Source organism: Trifolium pratense, linkage group LG4 (assembly GCF_020283565.1).
Source record: "Trifolium pratense cultivar HEN17-A07 linkage group LG4, ARS_RC_1.1, whole genome shotgun sequence".
Classification (NCBI taxonomy): domain Eukaryota; kingdom Viridiplantae; phylum Streptophyta; class Magnoliopsida; order Fabales; family Fabaceae; genus Trifolium; species Trifolium pratense.
This window is the reverse complement of record NC_060062.1, coordinates 28758870-28782930: the sequence shown is the minus strand read 5'-3', so window position 1 is coordinate 28782930 and position 24061 is coordinate 28758870. Positions and strand designations below refer to the sequence as shown.

General features: G+C 34.6%; 1 protein-coding gene across 1 annotated transcript; it reads left to right on the top strand.

The window, feature by feature from the left end:
- Positions 1-4663: 4663 nt before the first annotated feature.
- On the top strand, positions 4664-22429 carry LOC123922418. The gene is made up of 16 exons (XM_045975136.1): positions 4664-4683; positions 4971-5034; positions 5188-5586; positions 5673-5820; positions 6766-6852; positions 6951-7007; positions 7102-7224; positions 7306-7461; positions 7580-7711; positions 7798-7866; positions 7955-8393; positions 8476-9336; positions 19268-19341; positions 19453-19493; positions 19572-20661; positions 20763-22429. Exons 1-16 carry the CDS (start codon positions 4664-4666, stop codon positions 22427-22429), a joined length of 5427 nt encoding a protein of 1808 aa, XP_045831092.1.
- The last annotated feature ends 1632 nt before the right edge of the window (positions 22430-24061 follow it).

Sequence of the window (24061 nt, the reverse complement as noted above, 5' to 3'; positions counted from 1 at the left end):
GAACTCACTTCTTCAAATCGTATCCGTTCAATTTCGATAATGGCTTCTTCATCTTCGGCCAGGTATTGTCGTTTTCAATTGTTGTTTTGTTTTGTACTTTTCGACAACATGAGGGACCATTTCATATGACTTTGAAGTCTGAATCTATTTGTGGATAATATAGTATACTGTATCTTCATCTGTCAGCTGTACTTTAGTTAAATAAATTAATAGTTTTTGTCAGTTATACACATGTTTTTCAATCTCTTTATATGTCGTTTTCAAGATAAATAGTTGATTAGGTTAGAGTTTTCTTTCTTAGTGTTTCAAAAATAGACAAGAATTATACCATAACATCAAAATAATTTATTCAAACCCTCATAAACCATTACTATTTGCACGAACGTATATTTGCCTTTAGGTTATTTTAGTACTTAATATGGTACAAATTTTAATTTTTAGACAATTTTATCATGTGGAAAATGTTTTTAGATGCCTCCCCTCACCCCTGATGGAAAATATAAACCACTGTTAGCGTAATTTTTTGTATGTGAAGTTCCTTTGAGACCAATATTGTGTTACTTTTTTTGGAATGAAATCAGTCTATAGCAAAATGATTTAATTTTTATCATTAGGAGGTTGGATTTCATACATGCTTACTTTTTATAACATTGTTTTGATGTACAATTTCAGACAAAATTCAATTTTGGTCCATTAAGACGCCTGTATCATAAATTATCTTTATATGTTTTCGACAACTAAATATGTGTCAACCTCTTGAAGTTTTTTTTCTTAGTGTTTCAATAATTTACAAATGTATGACCTTCAAGTTAAAATATTTGATGCATACCCTAATATATACATTATCATTTTATGTTTATGCTGACATTTTCAATTTTTATAAGAAACAAAACTCGTGGTCAATCCAAAGTAACATGTTGGTTCCAAGCTGAAGTACATCCTTCTAAGGTAATATTCATGAAGCAATTATTGTGTTATTGTTCTTGATTTGAATTTTTTCATTATCAACTTGACACATTCAATTAATGGATAATATTCTGTTTGTTTATATTAGGAGGAAATTTATATGTGTCCTGTATTTGCTAAAAAGTATGTATCCAAAATGAACTTCAATTACTATGGATGGATTAAGAGTAGAAATAAGTATAAAGACGGCGGAAGCACTATGGTTGTTTTCAAGAAGAAGAATGATCAATTTTATATTAGTGATGGTAGAGTTGTTGCCAAGAGGAACGGCATAAAGGTACCAACCACTGTGACCCTATACTTTGAAGGCGAAGATAACACTTTTACCATGTGGCCTGGATCAATTGAAGAGCGTCCAAAATGTTTTCAACATAGTCATTCAATCTATCCTAACAGGTAACTTTTTTTATGCTATTTAGTATATTGCCAACATAAATTTAAAATTATTATTTAATTTTACATTAATGTATATCTTCGTAATGTTTTTATCAAACAGCTCTGGTGGCTGGTCTTTTAATCCAGAAAGTCGCTTCGAAACTGTTATTTATCCATATAAGGTATTCACTACTATGCAACTACTTATATCTGAACACATATTTTTTCTATTTGAAACAATTAATATTCAGTAAGTTGTTGATATCTAATGATTCAATATAATATTAAATGCAGGATAGAATTGGCATTTGCCCTACTTTTGTGGAAAACTTTGAAACTATCATTAATTTTGATAATCCTGTCATGATAATAAACAGTAGGAAACAAGAATGTCAGGTCTTACTTGAATGTAGCAGAGGAATATGGTATCTCAGTGGTGCCTCCATAGTTGCCAAGGCATTTGGATTCAAGAAACCCACATCTGTTATACTTGATTTTCAATTTAAGGATAATCAGTTTCATATGATTGAAAAAAGTGCTGCCAATACTGCTAATACTGTTGAAGATCTTGCTGATAAAAGCCCATTCATCATTTTATCTTCTGATTCTGATGAGGATGACGATAAAGACGATGATGAAGATGAAGATGAAGATGAAGGTGATGAAGATGACGATGACGATGACAATGAACAGGATGAGGATTGTAGACTTTTTTTTGCTGCAAATGATTTCATGGTTTTGGATGGTAATGATGATGATGTTTTTGCTGATGATGAAAATCCGAATCGTTATAATCAGTTTGATGTGAAGGTCACAGAGTCTATGGCATATAAGAATCAAGTTTTCGTAAGTACAATTTATATTACAATAATGTTCAATTTGCTTTATAACTTTACCTCTTCTTTCAATTCATATATCCCTAATTCCATTTTATTGTAGCATTTTCCCAACCTAACATCCAAACATGCTCTTCGGCCAACTCAGAAGACGATTTATATTCGAGATATCAACACAGGAAGAGTGATCAACTGCAAAATCTTAACCTCATCCCGCTATAAATATGAAAGATATCTCGGTGATGGTTGGTATGAATTCAAGGATGAGCTTCAGTTGATGCCTGGAGATGTTTTGAAGTGCTCGGTTCAAGACCCGCCGCATTACCTCAATGTGATGATTATCCGTGGACCTTGACTTGGTTACGACGGAGCTGCTTAAGATGGTAGGTTTTGGAAGTTATGTAATGATTATTAATAGTTTTCTTGGTATTTGTAAGACAATGCATCCATGTTTGTTTTGTTTAGGCTATTATATGTAATGTATTTTGAACATCCTGTGTGATACTTCCGTGTAATGTACTTCAACTATGAGTCTTGACTATTAATGTATGGATTAATCTGTTCTATTAATTTCAGACTCTTTGGTAACATGATTTAGTTTTTTTGGTCAAAATAATAGTCTCATTGCTTCACAATATACTTCTATATATATATATATATATATATATATATATATATATATATATATATATATATATATATATATATATATATATATATATATATATATATATATATATATATGTGTGTGTGTGTGTGTGGAGGAGCTTATTAAAATATATATATCCTACTTTTGGATTAGCAGCGTATTTTAGTGCTTATAGCACTGTATCTTATAGTATAAGATATGTGATTATAAAATTTCAATAACCTCTTTGGGTTTCAATATTAATATTTAAAAATACCTACATAAACTAAGGTGTTTGAAAATAACATTACGTAAGCACTTATGAAATGTTGCTACCCGGTGAATTTGTATAAACTTAAAATTATGTGAGTCATAATAGACTTAATTACACATTTGGTAATAAATAAAATCAAAATTTATACTTTTAATATATCTATGAATAGTACTAAATATACTTAATGGAACATTTGGTACCTTACGTTTATTTAATACGATATTTAGTCCCTTGATGGAAATGACTTTACATGGTCACCTAAAATAAACCTAAGGCACCAAAATTGAAACATTTTAGGAATAATAGACCAGATTGAAACCTAAAATAAACGTCAATGGCCAAATATGCGGTCATTCAAACTTTATACTTTTGAACTTTTTTTATTAACATGATGGGCATATATTTGCAAAAATTTTAAACTAATATAATAGAAAACAATAGAAAAATAATTGAATGAACATTGTTCATTTAACAAATGATCAAGGCAGACATTAGATCATCATTTTCCTCCGCGATTGAAAAAAGTAAATGTCCGTATAAGTGTATATATCAAGCTAATGGGTTTGGCCAAAGTACTAATAGCAATATCAGTTTCGTTATAAACATTAGCTCATTTTTTACCTACCCAATCCAAGAAGACAAAAAATGCGCATAAGTACAAATCTCAAAATATACTCATCTTTTTCTTAACCAATTGATAAATAAATAAAAAAATATGTCTAATTAGAGATCCCAAGCTAATTAGTTTGGTCAAATTAATTACACCACCCCCAGCTTCGTCAAAGACATTAGCCCATCCTTTCTCTCAACAATTGAAGAAAAAATGTGTGTACAATTAGAGATTTCAAGCTAAGTGGGAAATTTTTTTATAGTATATTGTTATGCTTAATGTTGCGATCAACTTTTTCAACAGAGCATCACGAATAATTTTTCATTTCAATGACATTTTTTCCCTTAGCATATCCAACCTCTTCACATTTTTTAATATATATCGTTATAGATATTTTAACCAAAGCATCACAAGTTATTTTTCATTTCAATTGTGTTTTTTTTTTCTTCTACAATCTAACCACTTCACATTTTTTTCTTAATGTTGCGCTATATATTCAATATTTCATAAACACGAAGTTTGAATTTGCAAAACTTTTTGATAATAATATAATTTTTAAAAAATTCTGACTTCAATTTTATTTTTTGAATAAAAAAATAAAATAAAAAATCATTAAAGATTCATTGCAGTTTCATGGAACATTGTGAGCGACAAATAGCACATTTTGTTTATATTATCAACCTACTATTATAACAATTTATGTAAGTTCCATATACTGATAATGTATGTATATCCTCTAAATAGCTTCAAACAAAATAATCATATAAAAGTCATATACCAATAATCTAAGCACTTTGCAATTACCATGTAAGTTCCAATTTTTATAAGATCTATAATAATATAACATACTCTTATACACACAAATCATGTTCATCTGAGATCTTTGAATCGGGAAAGGTAAAACCCATCGTTGCACCTCATCGTCTTCCTCCTTCATCGTCTTCTTCGTCGTACCATTCAAACCAGCTTTTACAATGGGATCTTCAATTAACAGGTAATAATTATCTATACCTTCCTCTTATTACCAGTCAATTGATTTCCGACCCACACTTTATGTTAATTGGGATCTAATGTTGGAGGACATGAGAACATAGGTTATTAAGAGGAAGGTATTGGTTTTCAGTAAATGTAAATTCCTTATTCTTCGTATAATTTGCGAAACAGATTAATTAGATTTCTGTGATGGATAATTGGATTTTCATGGAACATTTAAATTATGTTAATGTTGACATCAAAATGATGAGAATAATGTTGTTTATGTGTTTATGCATACTTCTTCAGTATTTCTTCACAATCTATCCATGATAGACCTACTTGGTTCAAAACGGTTATTGACCCTGATAAGGTATTATCAGTTTAATCGATTTCTTTTAAATTATATTTAGATTGACATTGGTTAATATTTAACTTTGATGCTGGTATATTTTGCATGCATCAACTCATGTTTTATGACAAAATTCATATGTGTCCACTTTTTGTTAAAAATTGGTCAACTCAGATGAATTTTGAAAAAACTGGATGGATTATAAATGGTAATAAAGAGAGAACTATGGTGGTGTTCAACTGTGACAATGGTAAATGGTATATTAGTTCCGGATTTATGCTTGCCATGAGGAATGGTTTTACAGAACCAACAGAAGTATATCTTTATTACCAACTGAAACGTAATAATTTATTGATGTTTGAATCAATTATGAGTCAATTCAATCCTCCTTACGAAGCTCCTTGTGAATCTGAGGAACATCCATGTTCTGCTCTTTGTAACAATGATCAAAACAATGAATATGTTGAGGTGAAAGTACTTAATTACCAAGGTACTGAAGATATCGATCAATCACATATCTATATATTTGATATCAAGATCACAAGTGCAATCATTCAAAATAATGAACTCCAAGTAGGTTATATTCAATCCATAATTTTTTGTTATGTTTCAACTAAATGTTTTTACTATTTTTAGTCTGACTTTTAATTTTATATCAGGATTTTCAATACACACCATCGAAGTTTGTTCTCAATGTCAAGACTGAAAGTATTTCTGTTATGGCTGTGGACACAAGGGAAGTTTGGAGTTGCGAAATTGTAACATTTAATCATGCTGGCCAAGTTCCACAATCCACAAGTGAAGGCTGTTATCACTTTAGTTTGAACAATAGGTTAATGGTTGGCGATGTATTGCGGTTCACAAAAAAAAAATCAAATAATGTATAACTTAATGGATAGTTCGAATTGTATTAGCCTTTTATTGTATCTAGATATTTAACTCCTTTTGTAATATTAACAAGAAAATGTTGCAAAAAGGTATTGTAATATTATCAATGCTACAAGACTTATGCCAATATTAGGCATTTGGTATATAACGTTATTTTAGCTAACTTGGTTTAATACTATTTCATTATGAATTGAATATTGTTTCATTACCTTATACAAATACTGCTTGACCATCATATCTCTATATAGATTTCAATTATATATGGGTTGATGGTATGCATACAATTCAAGTTTTGTAGTTTTTATGTTAAGTTAATATGATGACTGACTTATAAGCTATTAGGCTTATAAAAAATATAATGAGACAATAAATTGCATTCACAATTGCATGTGATACCTAAATACAATTTTTTATTGTTCAATGCTCAAAGCATATATGAAATTGTCTTATTCTTAAGGCATATTTCCTCTTTTTCGTCCAACACAATTGTCTTGACAAAGACAATACAACATTTTACCTATTCTACAATATACACTTTCCCATAAGAAAGTTAGACATTTCACATGTGATGATAGAGACAACACTTTTTTTAACTTGCATTTTTTATGCCTCTTTCTTACACCAATACATAGAAAGTGAATACAAAATATAGCCAAAATAAGGTTGCTCATAAGTTGACTATCTTTTTTTGCCATTTTGTTTTAACCAATGCTCTCGAAAAACACTATGAAAAATATATGTTTTCATCTCTTCAAACCAATGCATTGTTCATCAAAATATCCATGAGTTTCTATGAGTTTGAACATCTGTTAGCTACAATATGGTTAACTAAAATACCTTCATGGTTGTTATACTAATTCAAAGTTCAATCAATGGATATTCCTCAATCAAAGATAGCAAGATTTAGTAGGAAACAAAGGTTACTATCAAAGGAGAATGACTCTTCTTCAGGTTTGTACTTCACAATCCTTTGTTACTTGAAATACTCATAGGTTTGTTATTCACAATTTTTAGTATTGACCACTAACATTAGTTAAACTAACTTACAGCTAATATTGGACCAAATTTGGGTAAAACATCATTCAATAATGCACCATCTGGTACAGGTAAAACAATAATCTTCAGCTTGAATCTTTTTTTCAAATACAGTGTTATATTTCTTTGGTTATTTCAGTTAGGTTTATTTTTTAATACTTCAAGGTATTTTCTCCATGTCAGAAAATGTCATGCCAATGGATATCAATATGAAATCCAGGTATACAACAAAGGGAGAACTATTTAAGAGGAAAGCAGACAGGATTTCATTGTCACCTTTGACTCAAGGTATTGAAAATTATATTTTTAATGTTTGGAATGTGTGTATGCAAATAGCGTAGTATAACCATATATTCCAATTTGAAACAGGTAGCATATTGACCACAAACATAGAAAGCGATGTGAACCAAAACATTCCTGCAAAAAGAATTAGAATTCCAAATCCTAAATATTTTTCTCCTGTCTCATGTGTTATTAACTCTTCCAATGAGTCCACTTCTAAATCGTCAATACCAACACAACAAGGTTATTAACAAAATTATTTATTGGACACCTTCTATTATCTGGTTTTTTATTTATTTATCATAACAATTGTTATTTATTAATCTAATTAATCTAATATTATACGGTTTAATGTATACAGGAACAAATTCAGCTACATCAAAATTTGCAGCTCCTACATCATCAAGATCAAATAACCACATCTCTAAAAGGTTTCCACTCCATAATAAACATATTGGTGTTCAAAGATTAGATTTTGACGATGAAACCAATGGTCAGTATATTGCTACACTGTTTTATTTGTCTAATGTGTTAAATATAAAGTTGGTAAACTAAACTAAATACTACATTACAATTCAGCTTCTTCTAATGTGGAAAATGACATTGATGTATTCAAATCCAATTTAAATGCAAGTTCTGAAATTGAAGGTATGTATTGAATCTACTTCTATATATATTAATGAATATATTTTTGTGATTATTCTCTATTAATGTATTTATTATAAATATCATGTAGGAGTCATTAATTTTGGCATGCCTGAATTTACATGCAAGTGGTGTAATGCTGAATTATGGTACGAGGAACGAGCGGAAAAATCAAGGCATGGTCTTGATATAGAATTTTCACTTTGTTGTTCAAAAGGAAAAGTTGAACTTCCTCTTCTTAAAAAGCCTCCAGAACTTTTATTAGCTTTAATAAATGGATGTGATCGACGTAGTAAGAATTTTCAGGAGAACTATAGAGCTTTCAACAGCATGTTTGCTTTCACATCATTGGGTGGTCAGATAAATTACAACATTAATGATGGTGGTGGACCTCCTCAATTCATTTTAAGTGGTCAAAATTATCACAGAATTGGATCTTTGCTACCAGAAGTAGGAACAACTCCTAAGTTTGCACAATTATACATCCATGATACTCAAAATGAAGTGAATAACCGAGCTGCGGTCTTCAGGTTAGTAGTTTGTGGATTTTAAGTTGGTTTTATGATTCAAACTACATACTTTATATATAATTAATACATCAATATTTTCCAGGTCTGATAACAATAAAAAAGAACCCATTGATATTTCTTTAGTTAAGGATCTAAAAGAAATGATAGATTATTGCAATCCACTTGCTAAGTCTTTTAGGAAGGTCAGAGATGCTATTCAATCTGGTACAACTCATAATTTGTCTTTGAGATTATACCGAAAGCGAACAAATGATTCAAGAATGCATAATATCCCTACAGTTGATGAGGTGGCTGGTTTGATTGTTGGCGACTTTGAAGAATCGGAAATTGGAAGAGATATTATAGTTAATGATAAAAGGTATGGCTTGACTAGAATTCATGAAACTCATGTGTTGTTCCTGCCTCTTCAATACCCGTTGTTGTTTCCTTGGGGTGAAAATGGATGGGAACCAGATATTCCACATAGAAAGACAATAGAAGTATCAACAAATGAGAAAGAAGAAAGAGTTAAAATTAGAGAATTCATGGCTTTCCGGATTCAAGAAAGGAAAAAAGAATTTGGAAACATTGTTTTTTCTAGGAGATTATTTCAGCAGTTTGTGGTAGATTGTTACACTATGATAGAAGCCCAACGACTGTCATTCATAAGAGAAAACCAAGACAAAATTCGTTCTGATGTACTAAGTGGTCTACAAGAAGCTGTTGATAGGGGCGATGTGGATGCTTCAACAGTTGGAAAACACATTATTTTGCCTGATTCTTTCACTGGAGGTCCACGGTACATGTTCAACAACTGTCAAGATGCTCAGGGAATTTGTAAGCGATTTGGTTATCCTGATCTGTTCATAACCATTACATGTAATGCAAATTGGCCAGAAATACGTAATTTCATTGAACCAAGAGGACTTCAACCTTCAGACCGACCAGATATTATTGCTAGAGTGTTGGATATTTGAATTGGCTTAATTTTGCTAAAACAAATATACTAACAAGATGTTGGATAACATGTTACAACATCATATTTATTCAAGGAAATCTCGCGCATTTATGAGAGCATCTGCTATTTATGGAAATCCACTTAAAGAGCACGCTCAATGGAGATTTGATCTGATCAGGAGCTTTAAGGATAAGACAAACTTAATGGAATAGCTGGATGACTTATCCTATCATATAAAGTCCTTTAAACACTTTTGGAAAGTCCTGATATATCCTTAATGAAGATTGGAAAAGTATCAGATCACACTTTATGATTCTCAAGGAGCGTCTGAGCATTTGTGAAGAAAGAGGAGCGTGCCTAATCATTATATATATGAAGACCAAGCTCAAGACTAAGTATCTCATTGAAAAATATTAGTTCACATATTGAGTCTTTGTTGAGTCTTTTATTGTTTGATTGTAGTTCTTGCTTGTGGATTCTATAACACGAGTTAAGAAGTAAGTTTATTATTTTAAGGTGACTCCTAAGCTTTGAAGTACGGAGTTTACCGTGTGTGATTCACTTGAAGCTTTTAAGCAAAAGTGAAGTGTTGTCTTGGCAAGTTGTCGCCACATCATTCCCAACATTGTATAATCAACACAGGTTGTGTTGTGTGAGTGGAAGTGAGATGGGATCTCATGTCTAGGAGTTCCTAGGCAGAAGTTGCATGAGTAGTGTCGAGGTTATAAGGCGTAAACCAGGGGTTTGCTGGAGGTCTTAGTTTAAGGCGTAAATCCTAGGGTTTGCAGGAGGTCTTAGTAACTAGAGCTATTAGTGGATTTCCTTCCTGGATTGGTATCCCCCAGAGTAGGCAGTTGGCTGAACTGGGTTAACAATTACTTGTGCACTTTATTTATTTTCTGTCAGTAGTTTATATGTTATGTAAGATGTGCCAACAATAGAAACAACATTATTCATAAAGTAGTTGTTGGGACATCTACGGTAACATCATTCTAGTGATACCAGAATTTTAAATTGGCATCAGAGCAGGCACCCTGTTCTGTTATTTTGGGTGAGCTCCAGGGAGAGTACTTTCTGGTACAATGGATAAAGAAGGAGGGTCAGTGTCTAAACCCCCCCTACTGACAGGTCCTGAGAACTATGATTATTGGAAATCTAAAATGGAGGCTTTCATAAAATCAATTGACAGCAGGACATGGAAGGCTGTGTTACGTGGATGGGAACCACCAATGGTTCTTGACAAAGATGGCAATAAAACTGATGTCAAGAAGCCAAATGATGAATGGACTAAAGATGAGGATGATCTGGCACTTGGCAACTCCAAAGCCTTGTATGCTATTTTTAATGGTGTGGATGCAAACATGTTCAGGCTTGTTAAGAGATGTATTACTGCTAAACATGCCTGGGAAGTTCTGAGAAAAGCTCATGAAGGAACATCAAAAGTTAAACTATCTAAACTTCAGATGCTCAAAACCAATTTTGAGAATCTCAGAATGAAGGAGGAAGAAACCATTCATGACTTTCAGATGAATGTGCTTGATTTTGCAAATTCGTTTGATGCACTTGGAAAACCTATCTCAGATGAGGAGCTAGTTGGAAAAATACTCAGATCTTTGCCTAAAAGATTTGATATGAAGGTGACAGCTATTGAGGAGGCTCATGATCTTTCAAGTCTAAATTTAGATGAACTCATAGGATCACTTCAGACTTATGAAATTGGCCTAAACAGGAGAAATGAAAAGAAAGATAAGAATCTAGCCTTTGCTTCAAAAAGTGCTGCTGATGACTTACAAATTGAATCTGAAGGTGAAGAAAGCTTAGCTGAATCTATGGCTATGCTTGGAAGACAGTTCAACAAGTTGATGAAGAAAGTAGATCAAAGGCACAAGCCAAATGGTCGACTCAACAACAACAAACAGTCCAGCTTTCAGAAAAAGACAAATGAAGATGAAAGAGGAGTGAAATGCCATGAATGTGAAGGTTTTGGACATATCAGACCTGAATGTCCAACCTTTCTAAAAAGGCAAAAGAAAAGTCTTGTGGTTTCATGGTCTGATACAGATTCAGAGGAGGAAGAATCTGCCAAATTTGTTAATGCTTTAACAGGAGTTTGTGAATCTGACTCAGAATCATGTGATGAGGAGGTAACTTATGAGGAACTAGCTGCTACTTATAAAGATCTTCATACTAGAAGTATAGAAGTTTGCAAAGCATTAGAGAAACAAAAGAAGATCAATGGTAAACTACAAGCTGAGAAAAATGACTTACTCATAAACATTGATAATCTCAATGCTAAGGTTGAAGATCAGAGTAGTCAAATTCAACAGCTGGAAATGGAGAAGTCTAACCTCCTGTGTAAAGTTGCTGAACAGAATGAAGAAGTAACCAAATTAAATGCTGATTTAGATCAAGTCACTAAAGTGGCTAAAATGATGACCAAAGGTACTGATGCCTTCGAGGAAATGTTACAGAGACAAAACTATGGGAAACCTAAGCCCATTGGTTTTGAACATGAAAGAGTAAAGCAGCAGATGAAGTTTAACAATGCTACTATACATACTCCAATCAGCAGCACGTTTGTGTCAGGAGGATTGTCGCAACATCTGATGGGACATTTTATGCCCAGGTTCTATAACTGGACATGTCATCATTGTGGCAGGAAAGGACACATTAGGCCTTTCTGCTATAGGCTGCACGGATATCCAAGGAGAGTTCATCAAGAATTCTATACTCCTGTCTTTCCTAATGTTACGACAAGACAGGAATGGAGAGAAAAGAAGAAGATCACAGGTCTAATAGCTCATACATCCTTGAGAGCTTCTTCAAGAGAAACCTGGTACTTTGATAGTGGCTGTTCTAGACACATGACAGGTGTTGAACATTATCTTGAAGACTTGAAGTCATATGCTACCAGCTTTGTGACCTTTGGAGATGGAGCCAAAGGAGAGATCAAGGGAGTTGGTAAACTTGCAAACCATGGCTTACCAAAGCTAGATAATGTGCTGCTTGTAAAAGGGCTTAAAGCAAACCTAATCAGCATAAGCCAACTTTGTGATCAAGGCATGAAAGTTAACTTCACGAAAGCTGAATGTCTAGTTACAAATGAGCAAGGAGAGTTGTTAATGAAAGGAGTAAGGTCAAGAGACAACTGCTATCTCTGGATCCCTAAAGAAGAAGATGTACCAACATGTCTTATTAGCAAAGAAGATGAGGTAAAGTTGTGGCACCAAAAACTTGGCCATCTGCACCTTAAAGGCATGAAGAAGGCAATAGCTAAAGAGGCTATCAGAGGACTTCCAAAGCTCAAAATAGAGGAAGGAAGTATATGTGGAGAATGTCAAATAGGGAAGCAGACAAAGATGTCGCATCCAAAGTTGCAACATCTTACCACAACAAGGGTGCTAGAATTACTGCACATAGACTTGATGGGGCCAATGCAAGTGGAGAGCCTTGGAGGAAAAAGGTACGCGTTTGTCATGGTAGATGACTTTTCTAGGTTCACATGGATTGAATTTCTAAAAGACAAATCTGAAAGTTTTGATGCATTCAAAGAACTTTGTCTTCAACTCCAAAGAGAAAAGAACTCTGCTATTGTTAGGATACGAAGTGATCATGGTAAAGAGTTTGAGAATGCAAGCTTTCTTGAATTCTGCATCTCTGAAGGAATCAAGCATGAATTCTCAGCTCCAATCACACCTCAACAAAATGGTGTTGTTGAGAGGAAGAACAGGACAATACAAGAGTCAGCCAGAGTGATGTTGCATGCAAAACATCTTCCATATCAATTCTGGGCTGAGGCTATGCATACTGCTTGTTATATTCACAATCGTGTCACACTCAGAACTGGAACTTCTACTACACTATATGAACTGTGGAAAGGCAGAAAACCAACTGTCAAACACTTTCATGTGTTTGGAAGTAAGTGCTATATCCTATCTGATAGAGAGCACAGAAGAAAAATGGATCCTAAAAGTGAAGAAGGATTGTTTCTTGGATACTCAACAAACAGCAGGGCCTACAGAGTTTACAACCAGAGAACTAAGGTAATAGTAGAATCTATCAATGTTGTGATAGATGATTTGACATCTGCTAAAACATCTGATACTGAAGATGATGTTGCAACAACTTTGCCAACATCTGAAGAAGCTGTAGCAGAAAAGGAATCAGATTCAGATGATGAATCAACCATTCCTACACCTCGCCCTGTGAGCAAAGTTCCTTCAATAAGAATACAGAAGAACCATCCCAAGGATCTCATCATAGGAAATCCTAACCAGGGAATTGCTACAAGAAGGACAAATGAAGTGGTTACTAATTCATGTTTTGTCTCAAAGGTTGAGCCTAAAAATGTAAAAGAGGCTCTCACTGATGAGTTCTGGATAGAAGCCATGCAAGATGAATTAACTCAGTTTAGGAGAAGTGATGTGTGGGATCTTGTTCCTAGACCCAATGGTGTTAATGTCATAGGCACAAAATGGGTGTTCAAGAACAAGTCAGATGAAAATGGTGTTGTAACAAGAAACAAGGCAAGATTAGTGGCTCAAGGGTACACTCAGGTTGAAGGACTTGATTTTGATGAAACATTTGCGCCAGTTGCAAGACTGGAATCTATTAGGCTACTCCTTGGTATAGCATGCATCTTCAAATTTAAGCTGTACCAAATGGATGTCAAGAGTGCCTTCCTTAATGGGTACTTACATGAAGAAGTTTATGTGGAGCAGCCAAAAGGTTTTGTAGATGCTGCTAATCCTGATCATGTGTACAAGCTGAAGAAGGCTCTTTATGGACTGAAACAGGCTCCAAGGGCCTGGTATGAAAGGCTGACAAATTTTCTTGTTAGTCAAGGATACAGAAAAGGAGGTCATGACAAAACCTTGTTTGTTAAAGAACAAGAAGAGAAGCCGATGATTGCCCAGATTTATGTTGATGACATAGTATTTGGTGGAATGTCTGAAAAGATGGTGCAACATTTTGTACAACAAATGCAATCAGAGTTTGAAATGAGTTTGGTAGGTGAGCTGACATATTTCCTTGGTCTGCAAGTAAAACAAATGGAAGACACCATATTTGTCTCTCAAAGCAAATATGCGAAGAACATGATCAAAAAGTTTGGAATGGACACTGCAGCACACAAGAGAACACCAGCTGCTACTCATCTAAAGCTAACCAAAGATGAAAATGGCATTGATGTTGATCAAAGCCTATACAGGAGCATGATTGGCAGTCTATTGTATCTTACAGCTAGTAGACCAGACATCACCTTTGCTGTGGGTGTGTGTGCAAGATATCAAGCCAAGCCAAAGATGAGCCATCTTGTACAAGTCAAAAGGATTCTGAAATATATTAAGGGCACGAGTAATTATGGGATTCTGTATTCCCAGACCAAGAACTCAACTTTGATAGGGTATTGTGATGCAGATTGGGCTGGAAGTGCTGATGATAGAAAGAGCACTTCAGGAGGATGCTTCTTTTTGGGTGATAATTTAATCTCATGGTTCAGCAAGAAGCAGAATTGTGTGTCTCTATCTACTGCAGAGGCTGAATACATTGCTGCAGGTAGCAGTTGTTCCCAGCTAATGTGGATGAAACAGATGCTGAAAGAATATAATGTCGACCAAGATGTCATGACATTATATTGCGACAACTTGAGTGCAATCAATATATCAAAAAATCCAGTTCAACACTCAAGAACCAAACACATAGACATCAGGCACCATTTCATCAGAGACCTTGTTGAAGAAAATTGTGTGGAACTCAAGCACATTGGTACAAGTGAACAGCTAGCTGACATTTTTACAAAGGCGCTTGATGCTAATCAATTTGAATTTTTAAGGGGCAAATTGGGAATTTGCCTGCATGAAGAAGCATAGCAGTTACAGCAGTTGAGGCGTGCAAAAGGAAACCGTTTTCTCTCCTATCAATTAATGCACGCTAATTTAGGGAAATCATTACACACTTCCCTTAAATATGTCTGTACACGCAATCAATACACTTTCTCCCAAATCCTAATTTTTGATCGTGAACCCTATTCAACTGCTTCTCACTACAACCTTCATCCATTCAACTTCTCAAACTTCAAAAACCTTCATTCAAACATGTCTGAATCATCACAAACTACAAAGTCTGGCCGTTCTACTCGATCAAAGGCGAAGATCGACTCCTCGAAGATCATCAAGGACGCCGTCCCTGTTACGACTGTTCGTGCTTCAAAATCCAAAGCTCTAACAAATGTCGCTGAGAAGAAAGGAAAAGAAAAATCTGCTGAGAAAAAGGAAGCAATCATAAAAGTAAGTGATGCTATCTCACCTTTGGGTAATAAATCTGGTAAAGGAAGTTCTAAAAGGAAAAGAAGGGATTACAAATCTAAGTTTTCTCTGTCTATGTCTGATTTGGTGTTTGATTCGAATGTTAACACATCTGAGAAAACATCTGAAACCAACGAAGGAGAATCTCAGAACCCTAAACCTGTGTCTGAAGCTGTTGCAACAATTCCTCCTGCTGGTAACCCTCGCGAAGGAAATTTGGGATCTGACGCTGCAAAGCAAGATCTTAACTCTATGCCTGTTGAACCGGAGATTGAAGACACCCATACAGAAGTTGAACCTGACATTGAGAAATCACCAACAATTGCTGAGATGGTGGGTGAAAAATCAACCCCTGTTGTTACTGAAGAAGTTGTTATGAAAGATGTTGAGACATCCTTGAGAGAAGATGAAGAAACTGAAACCGCTGAGGAAGAACCTGTGAAGGAAGCTGATACTGCAAAAGATGTTGAGACAACTGTCACAACATCTGAAACCTCAGATGAAGAGACTGAAATTGCTGATGAAGGAGTTTCTGCTGATGAAGAGGAAACTCAATCTGAAGAGAGCAACCAGTCCATCCCTACAGATGAGCAAGAGGTTGAAGCTGACAAGCCTGCAGAAGCTGAGAAAGAGAAAGATGTTGTTGATGTTGATGATTATGTCACCACCAAGACTGCTGAAAAATCAACTGGTGGTATAACAAAGAGATTGAGAAGCTGTACAGGGAAGGCTGTGGCCACTGCAAGCAAGACTCCTGCACCAAGAGTAAAAACAAAAGGTGTTGGACCAGTAAAAGGTTGGAGCAAAGTTTTCTCCCCTCCCAGCAAGAAGAAGGAAACACTGAAGAGAAAGAAGGAGTCATCTAGTGACTCAGACTATGATGTTGCTGAAGATGTTGTTAACATCTCCTCTGCCAACCCTAAGAAGACTACTGTGAAGAAGGCTCCACAAGGTGTTGAAGAAGCCCCCTGTGACAACATTTCCTTCCATCGTGCTGCTTTTGCACTGAGATGGGACTATATTTACCAAAGGAGATTGGCTGTTGAAAGGGAACTGATCAAAGATGCTCTCAAATGTCAAGACATCTTTGACTACATCAAGGAAGCTGGTCTGATGAAGACAGTCTGTGACTTCAGTCCCTGCTATGAGCTGCTTGTGAAAGAATTTCTGGTGAACATCCCTGAAGAATGTGATAATCCACTGAGCAAGGACTACCACAAAGTTTTTGTCAGAGGTAAATGTATCAATTTCTCTCCTGTTGTCATCAATGAATACTTAGGTAGGTCTGTAGAACCTAAGGCTGAATTAGAGGTTGCTAATGATGTTGTGAGTGCTGAGATAACTGGTGGTAAGGTTAAGGTCTGGCCTACAAAGAAGCTGATACCCACGAGTAAATTGAATGTCAAATATGCCATCCTCAATAGGATAGGGTCAACAAATTGGGTGCCAACCAAGCATGCAACCAATGTTGCTACAAACCTGGGTAGATTTATATATGCTGTAGGAACCAAGTTTGATTATGACTATGGAACCTTTATTTTTGATCAAACCATTAAGCATATTAGATCAACTGCTGTGAAGATGCCAATAGCATTTCCATCTTTGCTATGTGGAATCATTTTGGCCCAATATCCAGACATTAAGATTGTGACTGACACTCCCAAGAAAAGGGAATCTGGCTTTACTTTTCATCATAAGCTTTTTGGTAATCACAATGTTACTGATCATGTTGGGACATCTGCTGCTGGAGCTGGTGTTATGACCAAAAGGGAAATTATTGCTAGTTTGAAGGTTCAATGTCAGGACATTGATAAACAGCAGGCTGAGCTTGAGGAAAGGAAGAATGTGTTCTTGAAGATGATTGAAGGATTGGAAGCTGATGAGGTACCTGTGAAAGCTAGTGCAAATGTGGCTGCTACAGGTGATCAAAACAATGCAGATGAGGATGAAGGTTATGCTACTGCTACAGATGAGGATGAAGCCTCTGACAGTAGTGATGATGAATGATTTTGTAATCTGTTTTAATGTTTTACTGTACTTTGTTATTTGGTTTGTGGGTGTTTTGTGCCCTGGATTTTAGCACCTTCTGAGTGCATGGTCTGTACTTTTAATTTCTGCACTTTGGATACTTAACTTTCCTGTTTTGGCACATTTTGTGGCTAAAAAGGGGGAGTAGTACTTTGCTTGGCACATTTTGCTACATGTTGTTGTGTCTTTTGTTATGACATGTTTTTAAGTAGCAGTAAGCAAGTATTCAGGGGGAGTAAAATTTTTTTTACCCTGAGATGATGCACACGCTGATGAAGTCAGGGGGAGTTTGCTACTGAATGGATGCTGCCCTGATTGGACGAACATGTGCTAGAAGATGTGCTCCCATATGTCATATGATATATGTTTTGCTCTGATACCACGTTTTATTTTTGCTCGAGGCTATTTGATGATAACTCCGCTGCTGCTGCCTCTGATGCATATATTTTCCACCTATGTGAAATTTTGTTTAAATGATGCTCTAACATTCCTTCTTTTGTGTGACCATGGCGATTTAAAGGATTGCGCTTTTTATATCTCTCAAAGGTAATGGCCTGAAATTGTTTTAGCCAAAAATTGCCAAAGGGGGAGATTGTTGGATATTTGAATTGGCTTAATTTTGCTAAAACAAATATACTAACAAGATGTTGGATAACATGTTACAACATCATATTTATTCAAGGAAATCTCGCGCATTTATGAGAGCATCAGCTATTTATGGAAATCCACTTAAAGAGCACGCTCAATGGAGATTTGATCTGATCAGGAGCTTTAAGGATAAGACAAACTTAATGGAATAGCTGGATGACTTATCCTATCATATAAAGTCCTTTAAACACTTTTGGAAAGTCCTGATATATCCTTAATGAAGATTGGAAAAGTATCAGATCACACTTTATGATTCTCAAGGAGCGTCTGAGCATTTGTGAAGAAAGAGGAGCGTGCCTAATCATTATATATATGAAGACCAAGCTCAAGACTAAGTATCTCATTTAAAAATATTAGTTCACATATTGAGTCTTTGTTGAGTCTTTTATTGTTTGATTGTAGTTCTTGCTTGTGGATTCTATAACACGAGTTAAGAAGTAAGTTTATTATTTTAAGGTGACTCCTAAGCTTTGAAGTACGGAGTTTACCGTGTGTGATTCACTTGAAGCTTTTAAGCAAAAGTGAAGTGTTGTCTTGGCAAGTTGTCGCCACATCATTCCCAACATTGTATAATCAACACAGGTTGTGTTGTGTGAGTGGAAGTGAGATGGGATCTCATGTCTAGGAGTTCCTAGGCAGAAGTTGCATGAGTAGTGTCGAGGTTATAAGGCGTAAACCAGGGGTTTGCTGGAGGTCTTAGTTTAAGGCGTAAATCCTAGGGTTTGCAGGAGGTCTTAGTAACTAGAGCTATTAGTGGATTTCCTTCCTGGATTGGTATCCCCCAGAGTAGGCAGTTGGCTGAACTGGGTTAACAATTACTTGTGCACTTTATTTATTTTCTGTCAGTAGTTTATATGTTATGTAAGATGTGCCAACAATAGAAACAACATTATTCATAAAGTAGTTGTTGGGACATCTACGGTAACATCATTCTAGTGATACCAGAATTTTAATAGAGTATTCAAGATGAAACTTGATCAAATGATGTCGGATTTCAAAAAAGAACAAATATTTGGCAAGGTAGTAGCAGGTAAGTACTATTTTTAAATGATTTACTCCACTTAATGTGTTATATCATTTATTTTACCTTTATTAGTGATCCGGTTCATAATAGTACATTGGTATATTTGCATTATCATAGGTATGTATACCGTGGAGTTTCAAAAAAGAGGGCTTCCACATGCACATATGTTAATGTGGTTAGATCAAAAAAACAAGATTAAAACTGGTCATGATATTGACAAGGTGATATATGCTGAGCTTCCTCATCCTCAATTATACCCAAAACTTTATTCTGCTGTATCGTCATTTATGATGCATGGCCCATGTGGTGAAGCAAATATCAATTCTCCTTGCATGGTTAATTACCGTTGCTCGAAGTTCTTTCCAAAAAAGTATAAATCCTCCACAACCATTGATGATGAAGGGTATCCTTCTTACCGGAGACGTAATACTGGAGTTTCTGTCAAAAAGCCTAAGGCTAGCTTAGACAATGCCTTTGTTGTTCCTTACAATCCTTTTCTATTGATTAGATATCAGGCTCATATTAATGTGGAATATTGCAATAAATCCAATGCCATCAAGTACTTATTCAAATATGTAAATAAAGGTCCTGACCGTTCAAATGTTGAAATCTCCAATGGGAACAAATCAAAAGAGCCGGTTGATGAAATCAAAAGATTTTATGACTGCAGATATTTATCTCCGGCAGAGGCTGTTTGGAGGACATTTGCGTTTGACATTCATCAACATTTTCCAGCTGTTATTAGGTTATTTATTCACTTGGAAAATCAACAAGTAGTTAGATTTGATGATAATAGTTCACTGCATAATGTTCTCCGTTATCGGGAAATGGTTGACACAATGTTTCTTGCTTGGTTTAAAGCAAATATGGACTATGAAGAAGGTCGGAATTTGACATATTCGCAGTTTCCTACAAAATTTGTTTATTTACCACAAGAACATCGTTGGCAACCAAGGCAAAGGGGTTTTAGCATTGGAAGATTAACATATGTTCCCGTTGGAGCCGGTGAGTTATACTACTTGAGGGTGTTGTTGACACAACAAAGAGGATGCACAAGTTACGAAGATATCAAAACAGTTGATGGCAAGATATGCAAAACTTTCCAACAGGCGTGTAGTGAGTTAAGGCTTTTAAAAGATGACCAAGAGTTCAAAGATGCAATTAAAGAGTCTTATCAAACAGCATCAGGTTGGCAGATGAGGAGTTTGTTTGTTAGATTACTTAACATGAATACAATGACTAATCCATTCGATGTTTGGAACTGTACTTGGAAAATGCTGTCCGATGGAATTCTTTACAATAAAAGAAGAGAACTCAATCTTCCAGGTAATCAAACAATCTTTACTTTATAGAATATAATATTTTATATGTTAATATGCAAATTATTTAGCTTCTTTATACTGATTCGATGATAATATATGTCGTAGATTTACAAATTTCTGATGATGATTTGAAGAATCTCTGTCTCATTGAGATTGCAAAACTGTTGACTGAAAATGGAAGGACATTAAATGATTACCCGTCTATGCCCACCCCTGTAGTTGAAGATGTCAATACCTTTCATAACAAACTTATAGCCGATGAGCTTAACTATGATAAAGTTCAATTAGCTGCTCTTCATGAAAGTTTGGTTCAAAAGTTAACTGAAGAGCAACATGGTGTCTATCAACAAATAATGACATCTGTCTTATCTGGACATGGTCAATTCTTCTTTTTATATGGTTACGGTGGTACTGGCAAGACTTTCTTATGGAAAACACTTTCAGCCGGTCTAAGATCTAAAGGAGAGATTGTAATCAATGTTGCTTCGAGCGGAATAGCTTCTTTATTGCTTCCTAATGGAAAAACCGCTCATTCAACTTTTTGCATCCCATTGGAAATAAATGAAACATCTACTTGCAACATTAAACAAAATTGTTTTAGAGCAGAACTATTAAGAGCGGCTAGCCTATTCATATGGGATGAAGCTCCTATGATGAATAGACACTGCTTTGAAGCATTTGATCGTACAATGAAGGACTTGATGGGAAAGGTAGACAAAAAAAACAGAGACAAGCCATTTGGTGGAAAAGTTGTTGTCTTAGGTGGAGACTTTAGACAGATATTGCCAGTAATTAGGAAAGGATCAAGAAGCGAAGTTGTTAGGGCAACAATTAGCTCATCAAAGTTATGGAAGCATTGCAAAGTTTTGAAATTGACCAAAAATATGAGGTTGAAAGGTGATTGTACTGACAACTCAGAAACTGAACTCAGAGAATTTGCTGATTGGATGTTGAAAATAGGAGATGGCTTATTAGATGGAGATGAAAATGGAGAGGCTGAAATTCAAATTCCGGAAGAATTATGTGTTCTAAATAATGACAAGCCTTTGCTTTCTTTAGTTGACTTTGTTTACCCTAATATTGTTAACGATATTGGGAAAAATAATTTCTTTCAGGATGAAGCAATTCTTGCTCCAACATTGGAGATTGTTAAGGAGGTCAACGATTTTGTGCTATCTATGATTCCAGGTGAATCAAAAGATTTTTTAAGCTGTGATACACCGTGTAAATCTGATGAGGATAATGAGGTTCAAGGCGACTGGTTTACATCTGAATTTTTAAATGATATCCAATGTTCTGGTATACCGAATCATCGCCTAACACTTAAAGAGGGTGTTCCTGTTATGCTACTACGCAATATTGATCAAGCTAGGGGATTATGTAATGGTACCAGATTACAGGTAAAGGAATTGGGCAAGAATGTTATAACAACTGTGGTTATCAATGGAACAAATGACGGTGAAGTTGTCTATATTCCAAGAATGGACTTAGTTCCTTCAGATTCTGGACTTCCGTTCAAGTTTTGTCGCCGCCAATTTCCCATATCCTTGTGTTTTGCAATGACCATCAACAAGAGTCAAGGACAATCTCTCTCCAAGGTTGCAGTTTATTTACCTCGACCAGTTTTTACACATGGTCAATTGTACGTAGCAGTTTCAAGAGTGACAACAAAAAAAGGCCTAAGGTTTCTTATATTAGATGAAGATGGCAACACCTGCACGACGACTACAAATGTTGTCTTTCCTGAAATTTTTGAGAATTTAAAGGTTTAAAATGAAAATGATGTCAACACATGGTAAGTTTTATAATTTTTATTGTTTGGTGATATAAAAATTATTATAGTATTGTTAGTTTAACTGTTTTTGACATATAGTTAATATTTAATATTTTGATCTTCTTTCAGGTTCAGAAGATATTTAATATGTTATTTTTTGATGGTGCATTTTTTGGGTTGGAATCACTGGTTCCTAAAGTAGTTATTTTTTTTAGTTAGGTAAACATTACCCCCTTTGTTGGATATTAATTAATTATATATGCCACTATTAATTTAAATTTATCTGTTATATATTAATAGATTACTTAATATTTATTATTGTTGATACATAATATATTAGTTATTTTATTTTTTTATTTATATAAACCCTATTCTTACTTTTTTATAATTTGTTTCAATTTTGTAGTTAAAGTATTATGTACTTATTATGTGGCCAAATAGGAGACCAATAATACTGATGTACAAATTGGGCTAAAAATACTTTTTGGCCCATGACAAGGCCTATATGATAAATTTGCAAACCACAAGTGATGCTTCTCATTGGAATACAACAACACGGCTAGGGTTTGGCAAATATAGATCTCTAAACAAGGCAGACAAAGGAATCAACTTCTCAAGGAAAGGTTTTGCTGCAATCCATACAAAGGTATGTTTTTACTATAAAACCATTCTCTATCTTTAACTCAGAATCATATTTCGAATTTTATTTTATATCCATTTCTGATTCATTTATCAGTAGTGATGGTTCAAAGAAAAATGAAGTTTGAGGATGGAGAATATCAGCACTCCTACTTTGTGTCTTTTGTGATTTTATGATCTGTTTTTCTAACCTATTTTTTATGCGTGTAATCTCCCCCCTATACAATTATAGGAATTAATTTATAATTAGGTTACCTTTATGAGTTTAAATGTGTCAGTTTAATGGAATTTATAGTCCTATGCTATATATTTAATTGGAGATATTATAAACCTATTTGAGGTTATGGAGATAACTATGGTATTCTACATCAATATTAGTAGGCAATGTTTGTTTTTTAAAAGTATATACAGCTAACTTTTAAATAGTTTTTTCATATATTTGCTTTATGTATATACAGCTAACTTTCTTATAAACTGATTATGCTCCAGATTTTTTTTTTGTCGCAATAATGAATATGTTTGGTTTCTTTCCCCTTTTAAATTATTCAATTATCAGATGAATTTGGTTGAAGAACATGTTGAACCACCAAGATTTTGGCAAATAGTTACCACAGCTGCTCATATTCAAGGCAGAGGTGTTATGGTACTATATACATTCTCCACAATTCATTTACTTTGATTTTTACCATTACTATGACATTTTGTTCAACTCGCCTGCTAATTTACTTTGTACTTCTTTTACTGGCCAGCATTTTCCCCGCCGTATCGTGACTAACTATTTGCCTCATCAGCAACAACATATTAATATAGTTTTACATAACTCAAATATTTCTGTCAACTGTACTATCAAAACATCACAAAGGAATTCGAACGAGAGGTATCTATCTCAAGAGTGGATTGCATTTCTCAATGAAGCTAATATCAAAGTCAACTACAGACTTAAGACTCTTTCAAATCCACCGGATGTTTTGAGTGTTGAAATCATCAATTA